We start from the raw sequence: 20,313 nt of genomic DNA, 5'->3' as shown, positions 1-20,313 counted from the left end.
GGCAGGCAGAGGGAGAAGCAGGCTCCCTGCTGAGCAAGGAGCCAGGTGTGGGACTGGATCCCAGCACTCTGGGATCATGACCTGAGCCAAAGGCAGAGGCTTAACTGAGCTGCCCAGGCATCCCCAAAAGGAAACTTTGTATTCATTAACAGTCATTCTGCATTTCCTTCCTCTTGCTCTAGGCAACCACTAATCTCTGTCTTTAAAGATTTGTCTATTCACATTTTATATAAATGGGATTAAATAATATGTGATCTTTGATGATATGGCTTGTGAACTGGCTTCGTTCACTTAGCGAAAGGGTGTCAGGTTCATCCGTGTTGTATCAGTACTTTGTTAACTTTTTATAGTAACTAATTTAATTTTTTTGAAGATTTTATTTATTAGAGAGAACACAAGCAGGGGGAGGGACAGAGGGAGAAGCAGACACCCCACTGAGGAGGGAGCTGGACAGAAGGGCTCAATTTAGGACCCTGGGATCATGACCTGAGCGGAAGGCAGACACTTAACTGACTGAGCCACCCAGGTGCCCCTATGGTAACTAATTTAAAGAAGGAAGTACTATTCAGGCCAAACAACATGTCTGAACTGAAGGTCGTCCTGTCGTCTTGGGCCTGCTAGTTTAAACTCCGTAGAATAAATTATTATTACTCTCTGTTATTTATTTTTTAAAATATTTTAGTTATTTATTTATTTGACAGAGAGAGAGAGAGACAGCGAAAGAGGGAACACAAGCAGGGGGAGTGGGAGAGGGAGAAGCAGGCTTCCCGCCGAGCAGGGAGCCCGATCTGGGGCTCCATCCTAGGACTCTGGGATCATGACCTGAGCCGAATCTTTTCTTCCCCCCAAATCATTTTGATACATTCTTACTGTTAGCTAAATGAAACTTCATTGGTATATTGAGTCTGCACCCTGCTAGCAGTGTTATTTTCCTCTGGGTGTGATTTTTTTTCTAGACTAAGGAGACAATGTAGGTACCAGTAGCTACAGGGGCTGCTTACAGTGTTGGAAATAGCTTCTAACAGAATAAACGTGATGTAGTATTAAATATTCAAAGGAACAAATCTCAGTTTTAAAAATACTTTAGCCTGATTGCTAATTGTTCACATAGTTGAAGGGTATTTTTCTTCTGTAAGAATATTTAGCTCTAATTTTATAATTACAGTGGGAAAATAGGATTGATAAACAGAATTTGTATGCATGTTTCATTAATCAGTATTTGAAATTTAGGGAATTCATTGTATCACTCACTCCAAAGCAGAGTACGAGTACTCTTGAAGTACTCTGCATTTCAACTGATCTCTATCATTTCAAGAGATTAAAGATGACATTTATAAAGTACTGTGGGAAGGCTCTTAACACCCATATAAAAGAATTCAAGAAGTTGTAAAATATAAATTTAGTCCTAGAGTTGATAAGAATATGCTTTGACTATTTTGAAAATGAAGAGCGGCTTACAGGATAATAAAGGATCCAAGATTAGGAAAACTAATAGAAGAGAGCACTCTTACTATATAGCAAAGAAAAATGATGGAATGTTTAGTTTCTTTTGAAACGCAGAATGTTATAGATCAGTACAAAAAATTATATATTGAGGTTATTAGTTACATAAATAGTATATGAATATGTTCTTGAATAAATTCAGGCCAATTCAGAAATAGAGGAAAAATCAAAAAGAACCTTTTGGTCCCACTCATCTTAAGAAATATTAGATTTAAAAAAATCATTGCAGAATTGTGGTTTATTTTTTCATAAATAAAAAAGGAATAATACAAATGTCTACCAGTGTCCCTCCTCCCTCTCTCTCTGTCTCTCTCTCTCACTGCCTGGACACATAAGCACATAAGTAGGGAGTTTTTAAGGCTTTAATGCAGAACTTTGCAATTAAAAAATTAAGAATACCTTGAATATATATTTCACTACATAGGGATGATGAGTAAGTCCAATAACATTTTAAGGTGTGCTTATGTTGTACAGACTTTTGTGAAATAATTCTTAAAGTGTTATTTTTAAAACAATCTTTTCTCATTCTGTTAGTTGATTGAATCAACAAGCACTATGGATGGAGCAATTGCTGCCGCCTTGCTGATGTTTGGTGATGCAGGTAGGCCTGACTTAGTTCTAGCCATGTCAATTTATTAGTTTTATAATAATAAATATCTTCACATTTTTGATAATTGCTCTCCAATTTACCAAGCACCTTCATGAATTCTTACAGGAATGTTATGAGTTGTTAATAGCTTCAGTTTTTTTTAAGTGAAGAAACTGAAGCTTAAGAAGGTTAAGTGACTTACCTGAGGTCATACAGCTATTTGGGAACCAAATTTTCTAGGTTGATTTTTTTTTTTTTTTTTCCCCTAGGGAGGGGGCAGGTTTTCATTGGTAATTTTGCTTGTTTTCTACAGATCAAATCTCGTAACTGAAGTTTTGGAAGGTATATTTTCTTTTTTAAGTGTCCTTTCTAATTGCATTGTGGTTTTATTTACAGGTCTACAAATCTGAGTCAGTAGGAACATAATGTCTTGTGGAAAGTCCTAGCTGGTAATCAGCATTCCTTCATTTAGTAAATATTTATGCTATGTTCCAGGCTTGGGATACAAAAATAAATGCATTTAAAGGAGCTTGCAATATAAAAGCACCTCCATTTTTTTTTTTTTTTTCCCAGCAAATACTGTCTTGGTTTTTTTTTTTCCCTAACTTGTATATACCAAACAAGTAAAAATAACCTAAATCCCACTACCAAAAAAGCATTTAAAGAATGAAAGCAAATCCACACTCCATTAACCACTCTTAAATTTGCTTTGTATCATTTTCAACTTTTCTTATGCTTGTACCTGCTATTACACAACACACGCACACACATTTAACTAGGAAATGCAATAATAGTATTGGTTTGCATTTTAAAAAAAAAAATCACTTGATGAATTATCATGGATAACTCGTCAGAACAATCAGATTTATCCAATTTTGAAATACGGCCCCATAACATTCCTCTGTAACTACGCATATGATTGGTTTATTAACTATTTCTCTGTTAAATAGCCTTTATATCTCCATTATTTTGTTATTATAGTACTAAAGTAAATAGCCTTATAAGGAAATCTATGTTATTATTTCTCTAGGCTAAATTTCAAACTGGGATGCTGAATCAAGTTTAATATGTACTTCCATGTTACTTTTTTAAAGGTTGTGCTAATTTGTTTTTTCATCAACATTGTGTGAATAAATGCCCATTTCCCTAAGTGAATTTTTTTAGCTTCCTAAAATTTTTTGAAACTCTAAAATCATTATGCAAAAATAGAATATAGCATAGTGTGTTCTCGTGGGCCTATCATCCCTCTTCAGCAAATACCTACCTCACTTTTACCTCCAACCAAGTAGATTCTATTAGAGTGCATTCCAAAGATGAAATTGTTTCATCCATATGAAATATTTTAAGTCTTTCATTTTCTTCAATTTGAGCAAGGGAATAGTATTGTGTGGGTGCTACCTACACAGTATGTTAAGGTTCTTCCTTTTCTTCCACGTACTAGCTGTGTGACCTTGGGCAGCGTTGCCTAACTCTTCCGTATCTCTGTTTCCTTAGCAGCAAAATAGCGTAATAATAGTACTGAACTCATAGGTTGTTGTGAAGAATTGATAAAGTTAATGTAAATTTCTTACTGTAGTATGTGGCACATAATAAATAACTGTGCTGACATAGTAAATGTTAGTCATCTGTTCTTACGGGCCATCTGATGATAGAAAATGGTGTAGGAGAAGGTTGACTGTATCTCCCTCATTACCATAGCCCTGGCACTTCCTTTAAAAGTTCCTGAAAAATGATACTCATTGAACATTTGTTGAGTTGCAGAATGGTTTGGGAAATTTTACATATACTTTCTTGTTCTTATAATATCGCAATATTCCATAATCTTTCCAGATTTGTAGAAAAAGCTTTATTCCATAATAGTGTCTAATCTTTTTTCTCAAGCAACTTATATCATTCAACTTATTCATTAATTTAACAAATATTTATTGTGTATCTACTACTAGGTGCCAGATGCTGTTTTAGGCATTGAGGATATATAAGGAAACAAAATAGACAAAACCTTTGCTTTCATGGAGTTCACAATCCTCGTTAAATTTGAACTTCATCTGAGTTTTTTTTCTTATTCTCATTCTTGCACTGTACATTGATACTATTTCTTACTAAAAAAAGTATTTTCGGAGCACCTGGATAGCTTAGTCGGTTAAGTGTCCGACTCTTGATCTCAGCTTAGGTCTTGATCTCACGGTCGTAAGTTCAAGCCCCCCATTAGGCTCCATACTGGGCATGGAGCCTACTTAAGAATAACAACAACAATAATAATAATCCATACTGGGCATGGAGCATACTTAAGAATAATAATAATAAATAAATATTTTCGAGTGGAAAGTTATAAGGAAAGAAGAAATCAGGGTTTTCTTCTTTTTAAAGTAGACTTCATGCTTCATCTTGGAATAGACTAGACCGTCCTATCAGTCATCTTCATCTTTAGTATATTATACTTATGAGGTGATGTATAGAAAGATAGCTTTGCCTCACCAACGTTAAGATAGCCTTCAATATACAGTATCATTAAGACAGGAAACTATTTTCGATATATTAGAACAGTTTTCCCAAAAAAGGTCTTTTTAAATATCTGTTAAGATATTTTGGACAGTTTTATACATCATGATGTTGGATATTGGTTTTAGCACAAATTATCTCTTACAGATAATATTTCACATATTAAACAATAGGGGTACCTTTTATGCATTGCTTTCTGAAAGTTTTCATTTAAGAATACTAGATTACAAAAAATATATACACACACACACACACACACACACACATATATATATCCGAAGGTTTTACCCTGTTTTAAAAGGTAATAATACGAATTTATTGATGTTGTCAGGAGTCTCTAGCTATTTCTTCTACTTCTCTGTGTTTCTATAAAAATACATAAAACCATTTTTAGGTGATTGTGATCCTTTTATATATCTGCTTTGTGACCTTTTTATTGTTTAGAGACATCTTTCCATGTTTATTTTTAAAAGTCTACCTAATTTATAACAGTGGGATTTATGTGTATGTTCTAACTTGTTTAATATCTTAAGCATTTAGACAGAATTCTTGTATGTATACTTAAGCACACATTTCCATCAGTTCTGTCAAATAATTCCTAGAGAAGGAATTGTTGGACTAAAAGATATCTAAAATTCTGAGATGTATTATTTACATTGCCTTCCAGAAAGGATATAACAGTGTGTAATGTTTAAAAGTGCCTTTTTGCCTGTGGTCTGCTAGGACTGTCTTTTTAATGGATGAAAAATAAATGGTATTTTATTTTTTTTATTTTAACTGTTTTTAATTATTAATGAAGTTGAACATCTCATTTTCTTTTCCTGTTGAACTGCCTATATGTGTTCTTTGTTTATTTTCTTTATACAGTTTCGTGTTTTATTTGTTATTGTTAAATACTGATCTTAGATGAAATTTATTTTCATCTGGGGTATGGGGTACAATTTTAACTTTTTTTTTCTGAAATTGATGATGGTGCTCCCAATAAAAGATGAGGATTTGTGAAACACAATTTGGAAGTGCTATTTAATGTAAAATATTAATTTGTTTCCTTTGGATATATGCAAAAACTTTTTTTATTGATATATAGCTAACACACAGTGTGACATGAGTTTCAGGTGTACAATAGTGATTCAACTGCTATGCCTTATGCCGCACTTACCACACGGTGAGCACGTCTCACAGCACAGGGAATATAGTCAGGAATACCTAATAGCATCGGTAGCTACACTTAAGATGAGCGCAGCATAACATAGTTACATACAAAATTTTTAATTAATTATAAATAGAGTAGATTTAGATGTAGGCAGCATTGTGTGCTGTTATGTAACCTTTTCATACTAAAATTTTAGATTTGTATTTTGTCCCCCACACTTTGCAAATTTTTTGCCTGTAGCCACTTTCAAAGTTTTTTTTCCGGACTTAGACTGTTACTAACAGTGCTCACCCTCCCGCAATAAATATATGGGTTTTTTTAATCCCTCTTTAAAGTGGATAATGGGAAGTAGTTGGTATCTGCAGAATGTACATTTACTTTATGAAATAAATTGGAAAATAAAAATTTAACCATCCACACTTACATGAAATTATACTTTAAAACTTTAATAACATTTCTTACTTTGTTACAACTATATTATAAAATTTTCAGGCTTTCAACTTAAAAGCTGTCATGTTTATATTTATTTTGAATACTGCTACAAGCTTTATTTCTAAAAGCATAGTTAGGGTACTGATTTAATTAATACTGCACTTTTGTAAGCTTTAGCATATGGTTTCATATTAACACAGCAGTATGAGGAATTTGCTCTCTGAAAGTAAAAGTGTATAAGAAATAGATAAATGTATTCAAAGTACAAATATGTAATACAGCTTCCTTTTGTTTCTTTAAGATTTTATTTTTAAGTAATCTCTACGCCCAGTGTGGGGCTTGAATTTACAACCCCAAGATTGAGTCACTGTTCTACCTACTGAGCCAGCCATGCGCCCCTATAGTATAGCTTATTAAGATCATGTAGTTTGAGTTTTTCTTTCAGTTATGACAATATGTAAATTTTCTGTCACTGTTATAGCCTCTATGTTACACTCTCTTGGTCTTAGGTTAAGAGCATTAATCACTTGAGCTGTCTATATCTCACTTCCTCATCTGTTAAATGAGAGACTGTTACCTACTTTGTAAGTTTATTGTGGAAGTTTATAACAACGGTTAATAAGCCCTTTGCAAAGCCTGGTACATAGTAAACAATTATTCAAATAAGCTACACTGATAGGGCTCAACTTATTTTCACTGCTGAACACTAAGTCACCGGGGGAACCCTCTCCTTTCAATATTGCTCTGTAGAATTACCCGTCAGTTTAGTGATGTATGTTATTAAGTAACATGATGGTTTACAAATAACATTATTACAGTGATTTCTACTTTTGAAAGACTGATAAAAGTCTCTTTATTTTTCCTTTAATTCAGTTGACATTTACTGAGTATACAAGATAAGTAGAAGAGATAACATTGGGCCTGATGTCAAGAGAACTGTCTACACATGTATTCATTATAATAACATTTTTGCCTTTATTTTGCATTAATGCTTCTTATAATAACTATGCAGGCTTTGATTGTTCTTCTCTGTTTTAGAAGGTGGTGGACCCAGGAAAAGAAAATTATCTTCTTCTTCGGAGCCATATGAGGAAGATGAATTTAATGATGATCAGTCTATGAAAAAGAAAAGACTGGATCACGTAAGTTACATTTGAACTGCAGTATCAAAATCAGCTGTTAGGCATAGAATATCTTGAATCTGTGGATATTAGACCCAAATGAATCACTCCTTTTTCACAACCAAATCAGAATGTGTTTACATTTCATTTATGACTTTTTGCTTTCTTTTCAATTTATCTGGTATTAATTGCTTATCTCCGAGTTATAAAATCAATTATTAAAAACATTCTAGTGGCATGATAAAGTAACTTTGGGAAAATATATTTTGACTATATAATTGAACACTTAAGAAAAATGGCTGTTATCACCACCAGCACCATTTCCTCCTCCTCAGTGGCAGCTGTTTATAATTCTTCTAGATGACATCTTTGATATTTAACTGCTTATGTAAAAATATTTACGGTTATGCTTTTATTGGGTTACTCTATAGTTTTCCATTAACTTTCACTTTATGACTAGAACCACTGAGAGGCCTCCCAGTGAAACCAGACATAGTCCTCCTGGCCTGCATTCGAGACAACACAATTTCTTCTTGGTAATCAAAATCAAAATCAGTTACCCCAACTAGTATAATAACCGTTTTTTGTTTTTTTTTTAACCTGTGATTTAATGGTATAAGAAGCCCAGAGTAGCCAGGTGGCAGTCTCTACCCTAATTTAATGAGACAGTGTTATGTCCCTACATGGAAGCATTTTTTTCTTAAGAACTAATACTGATAGGAAGTAAAAATTCTGTGGGTTTTTAGCTATGAGGAACAGCTGTAGTATAAGAGACTGGGCCCACATTTTATTTTACAGATCTATATATATAATGGCTGTGGGGAAAATAGCATCATATTGATTGCTGATTCAAAGCATTTACTTTCTTTGTACATCCTGTTGAATAACACATCAGTCTTGTGTGTTCTCTATAAGTTCATGTGCTGGATTTTCACTAAGTGGTACCACTGTTCTATAAGCCCACTGCTTCTTGAGTATTAAGGCACATGGTGAAATCACTGAACTTGGGCATGAATTCATTGATGCACTTTTCTTAGCTCCCTGGTCAGGAACATTATGGTGTCACAGTGTACTGTGTGAATTAGGTTTTCTCTATATCTATATATGATGTTAGTTTCCTAGGGCTGCCATAACAAAGTAGCACAAACTGGGTGGCTTAAACAACAGAAATGTATTGTCTTACAGTTCTGAAGCTAGTGCGTCAGAAGGGTTGGTTTCTTCTGAAGGCTTTCCATTCTCTTTGTTTCTCGTGGTTTGCTGGAACTTTGGTGTTTCTTGGCTTGTAGATCCTTGCCTTCGTCATCACATTGTGTGCTCTTTGTGTGCATGTCTGTCTCCAAATTTCTCCTTTTTGTAAGGACACCAGTCATCAGATTAGGGCTCGCCCTAATTTTAATTTGATTATCTCAGTAAAGACTCTGTCTCTAAATAAAGTCACATTCTGAGCTACTGGGTGTTATTCGTCACATGAATTTTGGAGAGACAGAATTCAACCCATAACTGATATTGCCAGAAGCAAGTAGAGAGGAAAGGCAGCTTACGGTAGTTTTCTATTACTGTCCCTTCCATGATGAAAGGGGTCCAATGTAATCAGCTTTCCACCAGACAGTTGACTGACTCTCCCAAGGAATGGTGGTATTGTGGAAACTCATTGTTGGCCTCTGCTCTTGGCAAGTCAAGTATTTGTTGGTAGCAATGGTCAGATAAATCTTGGTGTAGGACACTCTTGTTGATTTGTATGCACAGCCTCAATTCCTGTACCATGGCCATTTGTATGTAGACCCATTGGGCAAGCATTCAGATGGCTGTGGTGGTATTGGTATTCACAGAATAGATCATCTTGTCTATCTGATTCCTAAAAATTTCCTCTGTAGTAGATGGCCTTTGCTGAACATTCTCAAGGAAGACTGTTTCCCTTGCATTCTGTTCTCAGAAAAACTCCTGATAAGTTCAACAGTGCACCTCTTTCCCAGACTTCTGGTTACTGATCTTTTATTTTTATTACTCTCCTCCTTGGCTTCTGTCCATAATATATCATAGCTCTATACATCTGGCCATCTCTCTCTATACAAAAGGGACAGTAAGATGTACTGCCCAAAGTTGTGCACAGGGCTACTCTTTTAAAAGAGGTTAAATCATAGCAGTTTACTTCACTTTGGGCTGCTTCTAACAGTATGTAAACCCTTTGAAAACCAATTTCAAGATTTTCCCTCATTATTTGATCATAAAGAATTCCCAAAAGTGCCATAGATACTGGTTGAAGGAGGGGCAGCAGTAAAGCAGAGTAGGTACTATGGGACTCTGGGACTCCTGCACATGCAACTTATTTGTACTTCCTGAACCTGCTCAAGTTCAATTTCAGTCTCCCATTTTGATGATGGGTTGCTGCTGTTCATGCCCAGTTTTAGGCTTGGTAGATGAGATAATCAGATCACATCAGCTCAAGTCTCATGGTCATTTAATGTCCCATGGCCAACCATTCTGTTCCTGTCAGGACTCCCTATCAAGCCAACAGTTGTTTCACAAAGAGAGATAAGTCCATTCTGTTTTTAAAAGGAGAATTTGTTCCAGTGCAGTAAATATGTTAAACAGCAGTTTTACTGTAGCCTAAATGTTGCGTTATTTATGTACAGTTTTGTTCATGAGAAGTACTAGATGAACACAATACTGTACCCAACTGCACTGGGCCACATAGGAATACATAAAATGCACACACCCCAAACATTACTGGCTGCTTCATTTTCCATGTTTATTATCCCATGAGCCTGTGTTTTTATTCTTTCACAATGGTGAACTTTTTGGGAAAAAAGCACCTGTTCAACATCCCGAACATATCTAAGCAATCTCGTTCAAGAATATCAGGCAGTACATACAAAAGGAAAGTTTTAAGTGTTGAAGAAAAGCTTGAAACAAACATTTGGGAAGAAATAAGGATATGCTATATCCTGAGCAACAGGCATAAAGGAATCCACATTGTGAAGCATCAGAGACAGTGCCACAAATATAATACAGCCGGCCTGTCATGAAATGCTGGGATAGGCATAAAGAAATAGAAGAAAAGTAAAGATGGTTGAGCATTTGAATTAAAGATCAAAGAGTGAAAAAATCAGGAACACCCTTTTTCATATGAATCTTTATATACAAAGCCTTTTTAAGGAAATAACTGTATCCTGCAGAAGTAGCTTCTTTTGGTGCCACTAGTGGTTGCTATAGTAGTTTCAGACAGTGCTGCAAATTCCTAAGCCATCAACTGTCACACAAAGCGATGAGTGCAGATGAGAAAGCTGCAAAAGAATTTTCCAGGTGTCATACAGAAATAAACTAAAGGAAACAACTGTACATTGAATTAAACTCTAAATTTTGACAGAACAGGTATCTGTTACAAATGCCTGCCTTACAAGTCCCAAATCTGAAAGACAGAAAAGAGGAATTAGGGCTTTGAAAGATGGCATTACTTGATGTTCAGCACTAGTGCCAGGTAGAGACTTAGAGCTAAAACCAATAGTAGTTTCTTACTTACCAAACTGAGCTGAGCCCTTTAAAAGAAAGTCATCCTTAGAGTTCACTACAGGTATAGGAAAAATGGATGGATTGCCCAAATCTGCATTGATATTTTTACTTAATTATTGTCTGTTGTAAGAGAGTTATTGCAAAAACAAAAGCAAGTGAAAAAACCTTTACTTAAAAACTCTTATATAAAATGCATCAAGCCTGCCTATTTACAAAAACCGAACTCAACCCCATTTTTTTTCTTCTTTTTGCCTCAGAAAACCACCCCTCTGAGATAACCCTGTGATAAAAGTGTGATTACATCATTTATGGCTTACTATTTAAAGTGACCATTTAAGATGCTAATTGCTACTACCGAAAGAATGCAGATGTGATTATAGAATTTGGGAATAGATTTAACATCAGAATGTTCATTGCTACCATTGTAAAAGCCTGGAGTGATAAGAGTGTTTGCATTTGTGTGGTGGAAAACTCTCCTTGATTTATTTGTGATTTTGAAAGATTTTGATTCTTTAGAGAAGTTTTTAAAACTTAGAACAAGCTATGTTAAGAAAGCAGGTTGGATTGGAGGAAGTAGAAACTGGAGGTCATGAAGAGCTAGGGTCCCACTCTGATGATCTAACCACAGAACTCTTGCAATAATTTGCTGCTGCTGGCCTTACGAATGCAGAAGGTGACGATGACAATGATGGTGAAGACTAAAAGGCTACACCATGACAGCTTAACACATCACGTTAGGTGTTTTAAGTGTTACTGAAAACAGTTGTACTGGTTTAAAGATAATGGATTTAATGCTGAATGTAGAAAGAGTCATGCATAGCATCCAGTTGAATTTAGAACCATACAGACAGGGGCACCTGGATGGCTCCGTCAGTTAAGCATCCAGCTCGATTTCAGCTCAGGTCATGATCTCAGGGTTGTGAGTTCAAGCCCCACATTGGGCTCCACGCTCGGTTCAGAGCCTGCTTAAGATTCTCTGCCTCTCCCTCTGCCCCTCCCCTGGCTTGCATGCACGTGCATGCTCTCTCAAATAAATAAGTTAAAAAAAAAAAAAGAACCATATAGACAACATTAGTATGAAAGGAGAGGCTCTCAAAGGAGCAGAAATACATATTTGTTTATTTTATAATTTCTTATTTATATTTTCAGCCAATATTGCAGAGATAACACAGTGAGCCATGGCATTCCATAGCTGGTGTTAACAACTTTGTTATTTTCAGATAACCCTTCTACCACTTCACAGTACCTCACAGTACCTTCCAGTGCTAACGCCCCCAAGCAGTCTTCAGTTCATATTTATTACAGTATTTATGTATTTCTTAACCATTTAATGTATGTGAAATTGTGCTACCCTGTTTTAAGCACAGTCCTTTCTTTTTTTAATGTGTCACTGATGAAGTTTTTGAATGTTGTACCTCTAGCATGATTTTTCTTAAACACTGTAGTTTATTATTTTCATGATTTTGCACAGTGCGGTAATTTTGGAATTGCATATGTCATGTAGCAGAACAGACTGTAGTTTTCAGCAGGACACCTGACCTTGCTTCAAAAGCTTATGGGTCTCTGCTGTGATTTTCCTATTAGGGCTTTCTGCAGACACTATACAACATCCTTATTAGCCACAGGTTCTTTGAGAATATCGCATCTGCTTGTTGGTCAAGAAACCCAAGTGGCAGAGCACCTTGTACTGTATCCTGTACTGCTACAGAGTCTTCTCTTCATGTGGGCCTCATTCATAACTGTGACAGTGTTAAAGAGTTAGTTTGTAAACAGATTAAGCAGCACACGCCATAACGAAGTGTACCTTGCCTCCAGTATCGAAGGAGGCCGACCGAGTGTTGTGCTTCTTTCTCATAAACAGTATGCACCCTTTTTCTTTCCTTTTTTTTTGAATGGCATTTGCAACATGCCCCAGATTGGATCCCTCATAAAATTCATGAAAGTGGTGGTCCCCAGAATTTGAGGGGGGTTATTCCCCACTCTTTGACATGCATGTATCTTAGTAAGGTACCCAGTGCTTCCTGCCTACCAGGTTCGGTCAGTGTGATGTCTTCGGTGTAGATGATTAACGTGAATCCTGTGCACTGTGCAAAACTATCAGTCCTAGAGTACTATATGAGGAAAGAGCAAGAGAGTTACCATAGCCCTAAAGACAGTGAAGGTGCATCTATCACTGACACTGCCCAGATGAAAACAGTTGCTTTGGCTTGTCCTTTCTAATTGGGATGGGGACAGTGGGGGAAGAAGCATCTGACAGATTGATAACTGCACAGTGTTATTGATTTGCTCCAGTAAAAATACCACATCTGGTTTAGTAGTAAAAATCGGGGTCATCACCTCTTTGTTTATGATAACCTGAAGTAATCCCCCAGAACCCATCATCTAGCTCTTGTATAGGCCAAGGAGGCCCATTTCATTGGGATGGGATGGGATGGTGATACCATCTCTCAGTTCCTTGAGGAATATGCTTTTGCTGCTGCTGCTGCTTGTACTTCTCTTCTTCCTCTTCCTACCCCTTCCTCTGCCCCTCCTCGGTTTTAGGAACTTGGATTTGTTTTTTTCCTACACTAATGGCCCTTACTTCGTGGGCCAAGGAGCTAATATGAGATTGCTGCCAGTCCTAAATATATCTGCTCCAGCTATGCATTCTGGAATGGGAAAAATAACCACAAGATTAATTCATAACCCTACAGCCCACTGAGACATTTCGGCCCAGACTCTGTGTATCACCTGTCTTGTGTAAAGCTCTGGTGTTACCACTGGATCGCATAGGTATTTTAAGCCACCAGGGATTAGCAGAGCTGGCAGAAGTGTTAAATCTGAGAGCAGACAGCAAATGAGAGGTATACCATCTACTGAATGTTTAATTTGTACTATCATATATTTGATTCCCAAAAGATATTTACTGCTTTCCAAACATCAGACTTTTTTTTATTAAGGTAAAATTCACATAGCATAAAATTAACCATTTTAAGAATGAACAGTTCATTGCTAGTCTACCATCCCATCCCAAAATCTTTCTGTCACCCCATACTAGCCTGCCATCCCTTTTAAGTCGTTTCTCTCCTTTCATTCCTCCCCCCCCCCGAGCCCTAGGCAGCCACCAGTCTGCTTTCTGTCTAGATTTACCTGTTCTGGATATTTCATGTAAATAGAGGCACACAATGTTACCTTTTGTGTCTAGCTTTCACTTAGCATAATGTTTTTGGAGGTTCATCCACATTGTAGCAAGTATCAGTACTTCTTTTTTTAAGGCTGAATAATATTTTATGTATATACTACAGTTTGTTTATCCATTCACTCTTTGATAGACAGGAATGTGCTATGTGAATGACTAAGGTTTAGGAAACATTTACATAGTAGAAAAACAGCAGTGTACAGTTAGATACCTAAGTTTCTATTCCTGCCTCAGATAGTTATTACCTATCTATGACCTAAAAGGTTTATTTTTGGCGTTTCAGTGTCTTCAGCTGTTAAGTGAGGATGGCAGTATGAATTTCTGACAGTTTTGAAATGCTTTCTCCATGTATTAGTGTTTTTTTCCCCAGCTCAAAACCTTTGCTTTCTTAATAAAGGCTGACCTCAATTTAGCACTGCAGGCCAAATGCAGTATTAGCTCTGATTTAATTTTTCAGCCTAGTAGCCTATCCATGGTCTCTGTGCTTCAACCCAAATGGGCCATTCACTATTATAAAAACACATGGAGTTTTCTTCTTCCTCTTCCTCTTCCAAAATTATAAAAACACATGGAGTTTTCTTCTTCCTCTTCCAAACTTCCATAGTATTTTATCTGCGTCTGTCTTGTGGAACTCCCATCTTACACCTCTGCGCAGCAGAGGTATCACTCACAATTCAGTATTTCTATTTTGGGTGGGGAAGGAAAAATAACATTTAGTTGGATAAGAAGGAGGTAGAAGAGAAAACATGAGGCTGTATTTTTCTATATCTTGATTATATGGCATGTGGTATACTTCTAAGCAGAGTTAGATAAATACTTTTTATTGACTGAAATGCAAGATTTTTCTTATGCATGAACCCAAGAATCTTTTTTTTTTTTCTTAAGATTTATTTATTTGAGAGGGAGAGAGAGAATCTCAAGCAGACCTTCCACTGAGCCTGTCGTGAGGCTCCCACAACCTTGGGATCATGACCTGAGCTGAAACCAAGAGTCAGACACTTAACTGACTGAGCCACCCAGGTGCCCCTTAACTCTGGAATTTTAACCAGTTTATTTAAGTCAAGTGACAAAGAAGAGATTATATGAGTAACTATAATTATTCCCAGATTAATGTTTTGGCTTCACATAAGTTTCTTTATCATTCATGTTACTTTTTTGTTATGGCTGAACAATTAATACTTAAGCCATTCTGTGAATCAGCACCAAATGAAAAGTAAACTTTTTTCTCTCAGTGTTTGAAATTTGTAGGGAGGTATAAAAGTGTGAGCATAGATGAGATATTTGAATCATTTTTTTTTATGCAGCATATATAGCTGCTTAGCAAATATACTTCAAAATACCTAAATTATTTAGAATAATTTGAGGAACATTCTAGTCTTTTTGCAGATTTATCTCATTTTGAGTGTTTATGAATGAAGTGTGATAGGCAGTAAAGGTCTTTTTGTGATCGTAAAGCAGCAATATTTTTTATCCTTAAAGATAAAAATTTGTCAGTTTTCACAAGAAACAGAAAAACATTTTTGAATTCTTAATGTGGTAAGTTCCAAATCAAGTCAAATATAAATGTAATTGTCTTAAGACTGTTAGCGTTATAGATGATCTCCTTAATTGTTTTTTTTTCTTTCCATTAGGGAGAGGAATCAAATGAGTCTGCAGAATCTAGTAGTAATTGGGAAAAGCAAGAAAGTATTGTATTGAAGTTGCAAAAGGAATTTCCCAATTTTGATAAACAGGTAGGTGGTCGTGGACAGAAATATAATCAGTGTGTACTAAATATTTGGAACAAAATAGTGTCTGAGAAAAACTGTGGAAAAGCTTAGGGTATGTTTTGCATTTTCCTAATTAAATATACTCCTTTATCAATGTTATAAAATACTTTTATACTGCTTGTTAATTCTTTACGTTGCTTATTTATCTTAATTGCTAACTTTATCCGCACAGTAATCATAATCATAACAAACATAACAATTGGAACTCATATATGAAATGTGAGTATGTAGAAAGCCAAGTCAACCGTTTTAGCTTTTTTCATATTCTTGTCCTTTAAATTTTTCATTAAGAATTTTATTTTTTTTAATTTTATTGTTATGTTAATCACCATACATTACATCATTAGTTTTAAAGGGTTAGGGGTGCCTGGTTGACTGAGTCAGAAAAACGTGACTCTTGATCTCAGGATCGTGGGTTCAAGCCTCACATTGGTTGTAGAGATCACTAAAAAAATAAACTTAAAAAAATAATCTTAAAGTATAATACTGCATTTCAGTACTTTAGTATTCCATAAGCTTTGTTCTGCTTGCTAAGTAGTAAGAATGCTTTCAGAGTCTGTATAAAGATTATGCCAAACTTGCTTCTCTTCAATCACATGATTGTATGTAGAAGCACATTATTTGTTTAAGATCTAAGTACATTCACACTTGCATTGATTTATTCAGGTACATGCACGGGTAGTACATCTGCTGAATTCTGATAAGCTAACTGCAAAATCTTGTTGGTTGGTTCCTTACATGTGTTGAAACTATATGTTTTGAAGTTGGCAGTTTGAAAAAGCCTAGCTGCATGATAAGTTTAATTGAACAAACATTTTTGATCTCATGTGTTCAGAACCTTCATAGAGAGAATAGAAATGCAGAAAGTCTAGCTTCGTTTCCTTTGAAGACTTACAAATTCGCAGAGGTGAAATTTTATACACACAAAGAATTTGTAAAGCAGCATATAAACAAATGTGAAATAATCAGATATGAATTTTCAAGGGATTTACTTATTTTTAAAAGAGCATAAAAGTTTTTTACAAGTTGCTAATTTTAGATTTTTAACAAAAAGATCAATGACTTATTTCTAGGAACTAAGGGAAGTACTCAAGGAACATGAATGGATGTACACAGAAGCTTTAGAATCTTTAAAAGTGTTTGCAGAAGACCAAGGTAATTAGCTCTTCTGTCCTAGAAAACACATAATTCCTGTTATGTTCTGTATTTTGGAATATAAGAAAATGTAAACCTATTAGGTAATTATCAGAGAATGGGATTGCAAAAGATCTTGGAAATAATGATGTAAAAAATTTTTAAATGAGCAGTTTCCAAATGTTTTGGCTTGTTCTTTAATGGCAGTGTAAAATGAAATAGTAAATATCTTTTTCCACTTGGCTTTTTTTTTTGATAGTTAAGGCTACTTTTAAATTACCATGTTTTATTGAATATAAAAGGAACATTTTTTATATTTTAACAGCACACAGGATGGATCTTATGATTGCTGGTGGTTTATAATCCCTGTAATGTAGGTGTCCTAGCCTGCTCTTACATGAATAATCAGAAGCACCAGTATCAGAAACCTAAAAGATGAATATCACTGGCATGGAAGAAAGTCCCTAAACCTGTATTGGAGCACTTTTAACTCTCAGAACCAAATGTTAGATGGGAAGTAGTGGAGAAGAGTTGAATCACACATGTTTAGTAACATCCTTATGAAGAGCTGATCTAATTGATTCCTGCTTGATTACAAAACCGGCTTTAAAAACCCAGTACAGTGGTTTTAGGTTTTCTTGGTTTTGTTTTTTAATTATTTTAAGAAATACCTTAGTAGCAGTGCTCTTGATGGCACAGAGAATGAGATTGTGTGGGGGGAAAAAAAGCCACCAATATCACCAATTCTGTGTCTGAAAAATTCAAAAGAGATAGATTATGAATGTGAAGAATTTGAGAACTACCTTATCCCAGTTTATTTTTCTCTCTTTTATATGTGCATATGAATGAATGTGTGGTAATCAGTGTATAAGTCTGAAAGCTCTTTGAGTAAGTAAAACAGACATTCTAAACAGTAAAGTATTATGTAATTAACTGGTAAGAAATAACAGTTATCTTCAATCACAGGCATCTTAGAAATCTATGGAGTATGATAGGTTAACCAGTGATAAAGTTGCAATGTTTTTTAATAATAGTATATTTCAATAGATGGACATGGCGATGGAAAATTAATATAATAGGAATGGTTTTAATTTAGGGTGAGCATGTTTTTGCTATACCTGTTAGTGTTGGCATGGAGATGGGGCTGCTGAGTAGCATCTGGGATATCTTACAGAAATGCAGCTGCCATTTATATTCTCAGGACCTTTGTTAGAAAATGGAGGTTTTTATTCATTTTTTTTTTTTAGTAATCACCTGTTTTTGAAGCTAATTATTTCAACTCATTGTACAACTTCAAAGTCCACTTCAGTATTTCTCTTTAAAGCATATCAAGATTTAACAAATTATAGTTGAATTCTGTATTCAAAGGGAAAATAATACATTTAGGTAATTTTTCTCTTATTTGAGGGTTTATATCTTTATATTTATATTTGATTTATATCTTTCTAACTTAGTTATTTTTGTCTTTCTACACAGATATGCAGTATGCTTCACAAAGTGAATTTCCAAATGGAAAAGAAGCTTCCTCAAGAAGTCAGAATTACCCTAAAAATGCAGCTAAAACAAAACTGAAACAGAAATGTTCCATGAAACCACAAAATGGTTTTAACAAGAAACGTAAAAAAAATGTATTTAATCCTAAGAGAGTTATTGAAGACTCTGAATACGATTCGGGCTCTGACGTGGGTAGTTCACTAGATGAGGACTACAGTAGTGGTGAAGAAGTGATGGAGGATGGCTATAAGGGTAAAATTCTTCACTTTCTTCAAGATGCTTCAATTGGTGAACTTACTTTGATTCCTCAGTGTTCTCAGAAAAAGGCTCAGAAGATAACAGAACTCCGGCCCTTTAATAGTTGGGAAGCTCTGGTAAGGCTACATTTTTTCCCCCTGTGTGTGTGTGTGTGTGTGTGTGTGTGTGTGTGTGTGTGTGTGTTTAATTCACAGTACCGTTTATAGTCAAGGTGTCTTCAGCCCAGGGAGGCATAGATGGGTGGCCTTATCCTGTGTAGAGGCAAACATTACTTTCATTGTAAGCCAATAGTATTTCAAATAGTGTCATATGACCTAATTTTGAATGAATTAAGGGATGATTTTCTGAAAAAACCCAAGCTGATTGGCTGGGCATACTGTCACTCATTCTTTTGCATAGAAACTTGGTTCATTTCACTGCAGAAGAAGAAATTAGAGCTTACATTTAGGAAGGAGTTGTTTGCTAGCCTGTTCTGATCTGTTACTGCTGAGACACCATGCAGAAAGCAAGAATGGCAGAAATTTTACAACTACTTGAAGAGCAATAGCAACGTCCAGGGGAGCTTCATGATTCAAGATGCCAGCCTAAGTGTTTTATGCTTCACCACAAAAGAAGCAAGTGTTTATTTTCTTTTTCTTTTAAAAATGATAGCTCAATCTCTAACATGTTTTTCTTGGTTAAACAACACGGCCATTTTATGGAGTGTAGCAGGCTGCAGCGTTTTTAATTGGAAAAGATAGAAAAGTGTGTGAAGCCTAGAATTCAAGCGTTAGGTGAAGGGAAGGCATAAGCAACTGGTAAGTACACTTTGCATGATCCTTTTATGGAATTCAATTTCCTATAAGCAAGTGTTATCCAAATACTTGTATTTTGAGTTTTATAAGTCTCAGTGAGCAAATTTTATTCATACAGAGAAATATAAGAACTCTGTCTTTTCAATTTTGCCTTGACTTTTGTGAGAATGTGGGCTTTTATAGCATGAATTATATACAGGCCCTGCTGTGAAAGCAATATGGATGATTTTTTACAGCTTTCGAAGATGAAGTGCCTCTTGAAGCTTTAGAAATTTTAAGGAAGTTTTATTCCCTGTCTTAAGGAGTAAAGTTGTTTTGTGGTGAATTTTATACTTGTGACAAATCTGTAAGAGCATAAGTTCCCTTAATAAGTATCTTTAAAGTGGCAGTATGGGAGGGTCCCTGAAAAGTGGTTCTGAAAAGCATTTTTTAAAAAATTAAGATATTTGAAAAATAAAGAAACAACATTACTGGTATTTCATAGTTTAAAAAAATAAAATAAAGCCATTTGGTTTGCCTAAAGCCTTTGCTTTTCCAGAGAACATCTGTCAAAGCAGGTCCTTTCAAAACTTGTTCGGCTTTGCCTGAGTGATTTATTTGTTAAAGTATTTGCTGAAGGGCTTTCTTGTTCTTCTTTTCTTGGTTTTCTTCTTTCTTTTAATCTTTAATGGTCTCCTATGTTATTGCAGAGTCGGTTGCTCAGGCTTGTTGGGATTCTAATTTATTTAATAAGGAATGCATTTATCTACACCACTGTATTTGGTAACTGTAACTACTTGCCCAAATATAGTAAAAGTAAGTTATACCAGACTTATATGTGCCAGATGCTTTTAATGTAGAAAGCATAGTTCCCCTACTAATTAACTGGCATAGTTTAAA

At 35.3% G+C, this 20,313-nt stretch overlaps 1 protein-coding gene across 4 annotated transcripts in view; it reads left to right on the top strand.

Annotated features, from left to right (window-relative positions):
- SMARCAD1 (SNF2 related chromatin remodeling ATPase with DExD box 1) overlaps window positions 1–20,313 on the top strand; it is a 72,928-nt gene that overhangs the window by 20,300 nt on the left and 32,315 nt on the right. For 3 of the 4 annotated variants that reach the window (XM_028117785.2, XM_028117786.2, XM_088021107.1), the window contains exons 5-9: window positions 2,038–2,104; window positions 7,215–7,318; window positions 15,617–15,718; window positions 16,828–16,909; window positions 18,365–18,756. In XM_028117785.2, coding sequence (XP_027973586.1) covers window positions 2,038–2,104; window positions 7,215–7,318; window positions 15,617–15,718; window positions 16,828–16,909; window positions 18,365–18,756 — 747 coding nt within the window. The remainder of the gene's footprint in view (window positions 1–2,037; window positions 2,105–7,214; window positions 7,319–15,616; window positions 15,719–16,827; window positions 16,910–18,364; window positions 18,757–20,313) is intronic. The other variant, XM_028117787.2, reaches the window with a different exon arrangement.

Source organism: Eumetopias jubatus, unplaced genomic scaffold (assembly GCF_037043125.1).
Source record: "Eumetopias jubatus isolate StellerSeaLion01/CBP00866 unplaced genomic scaffold, mEumJub1_p1.0 scaffold_2, whole genome shotgun sequence".
Lineage (NCBI taxonomy): Eukaryota > Metazoa > Chordata > Mammalia > Carnivora > Otariidae > Eumetopias > Eumetopias jubatus.
The sequence above is the reverse complement of the archived record's forward strand: the minus strand, read 5'-3'. Positions and strand labels throughout refer to the sequence as shown.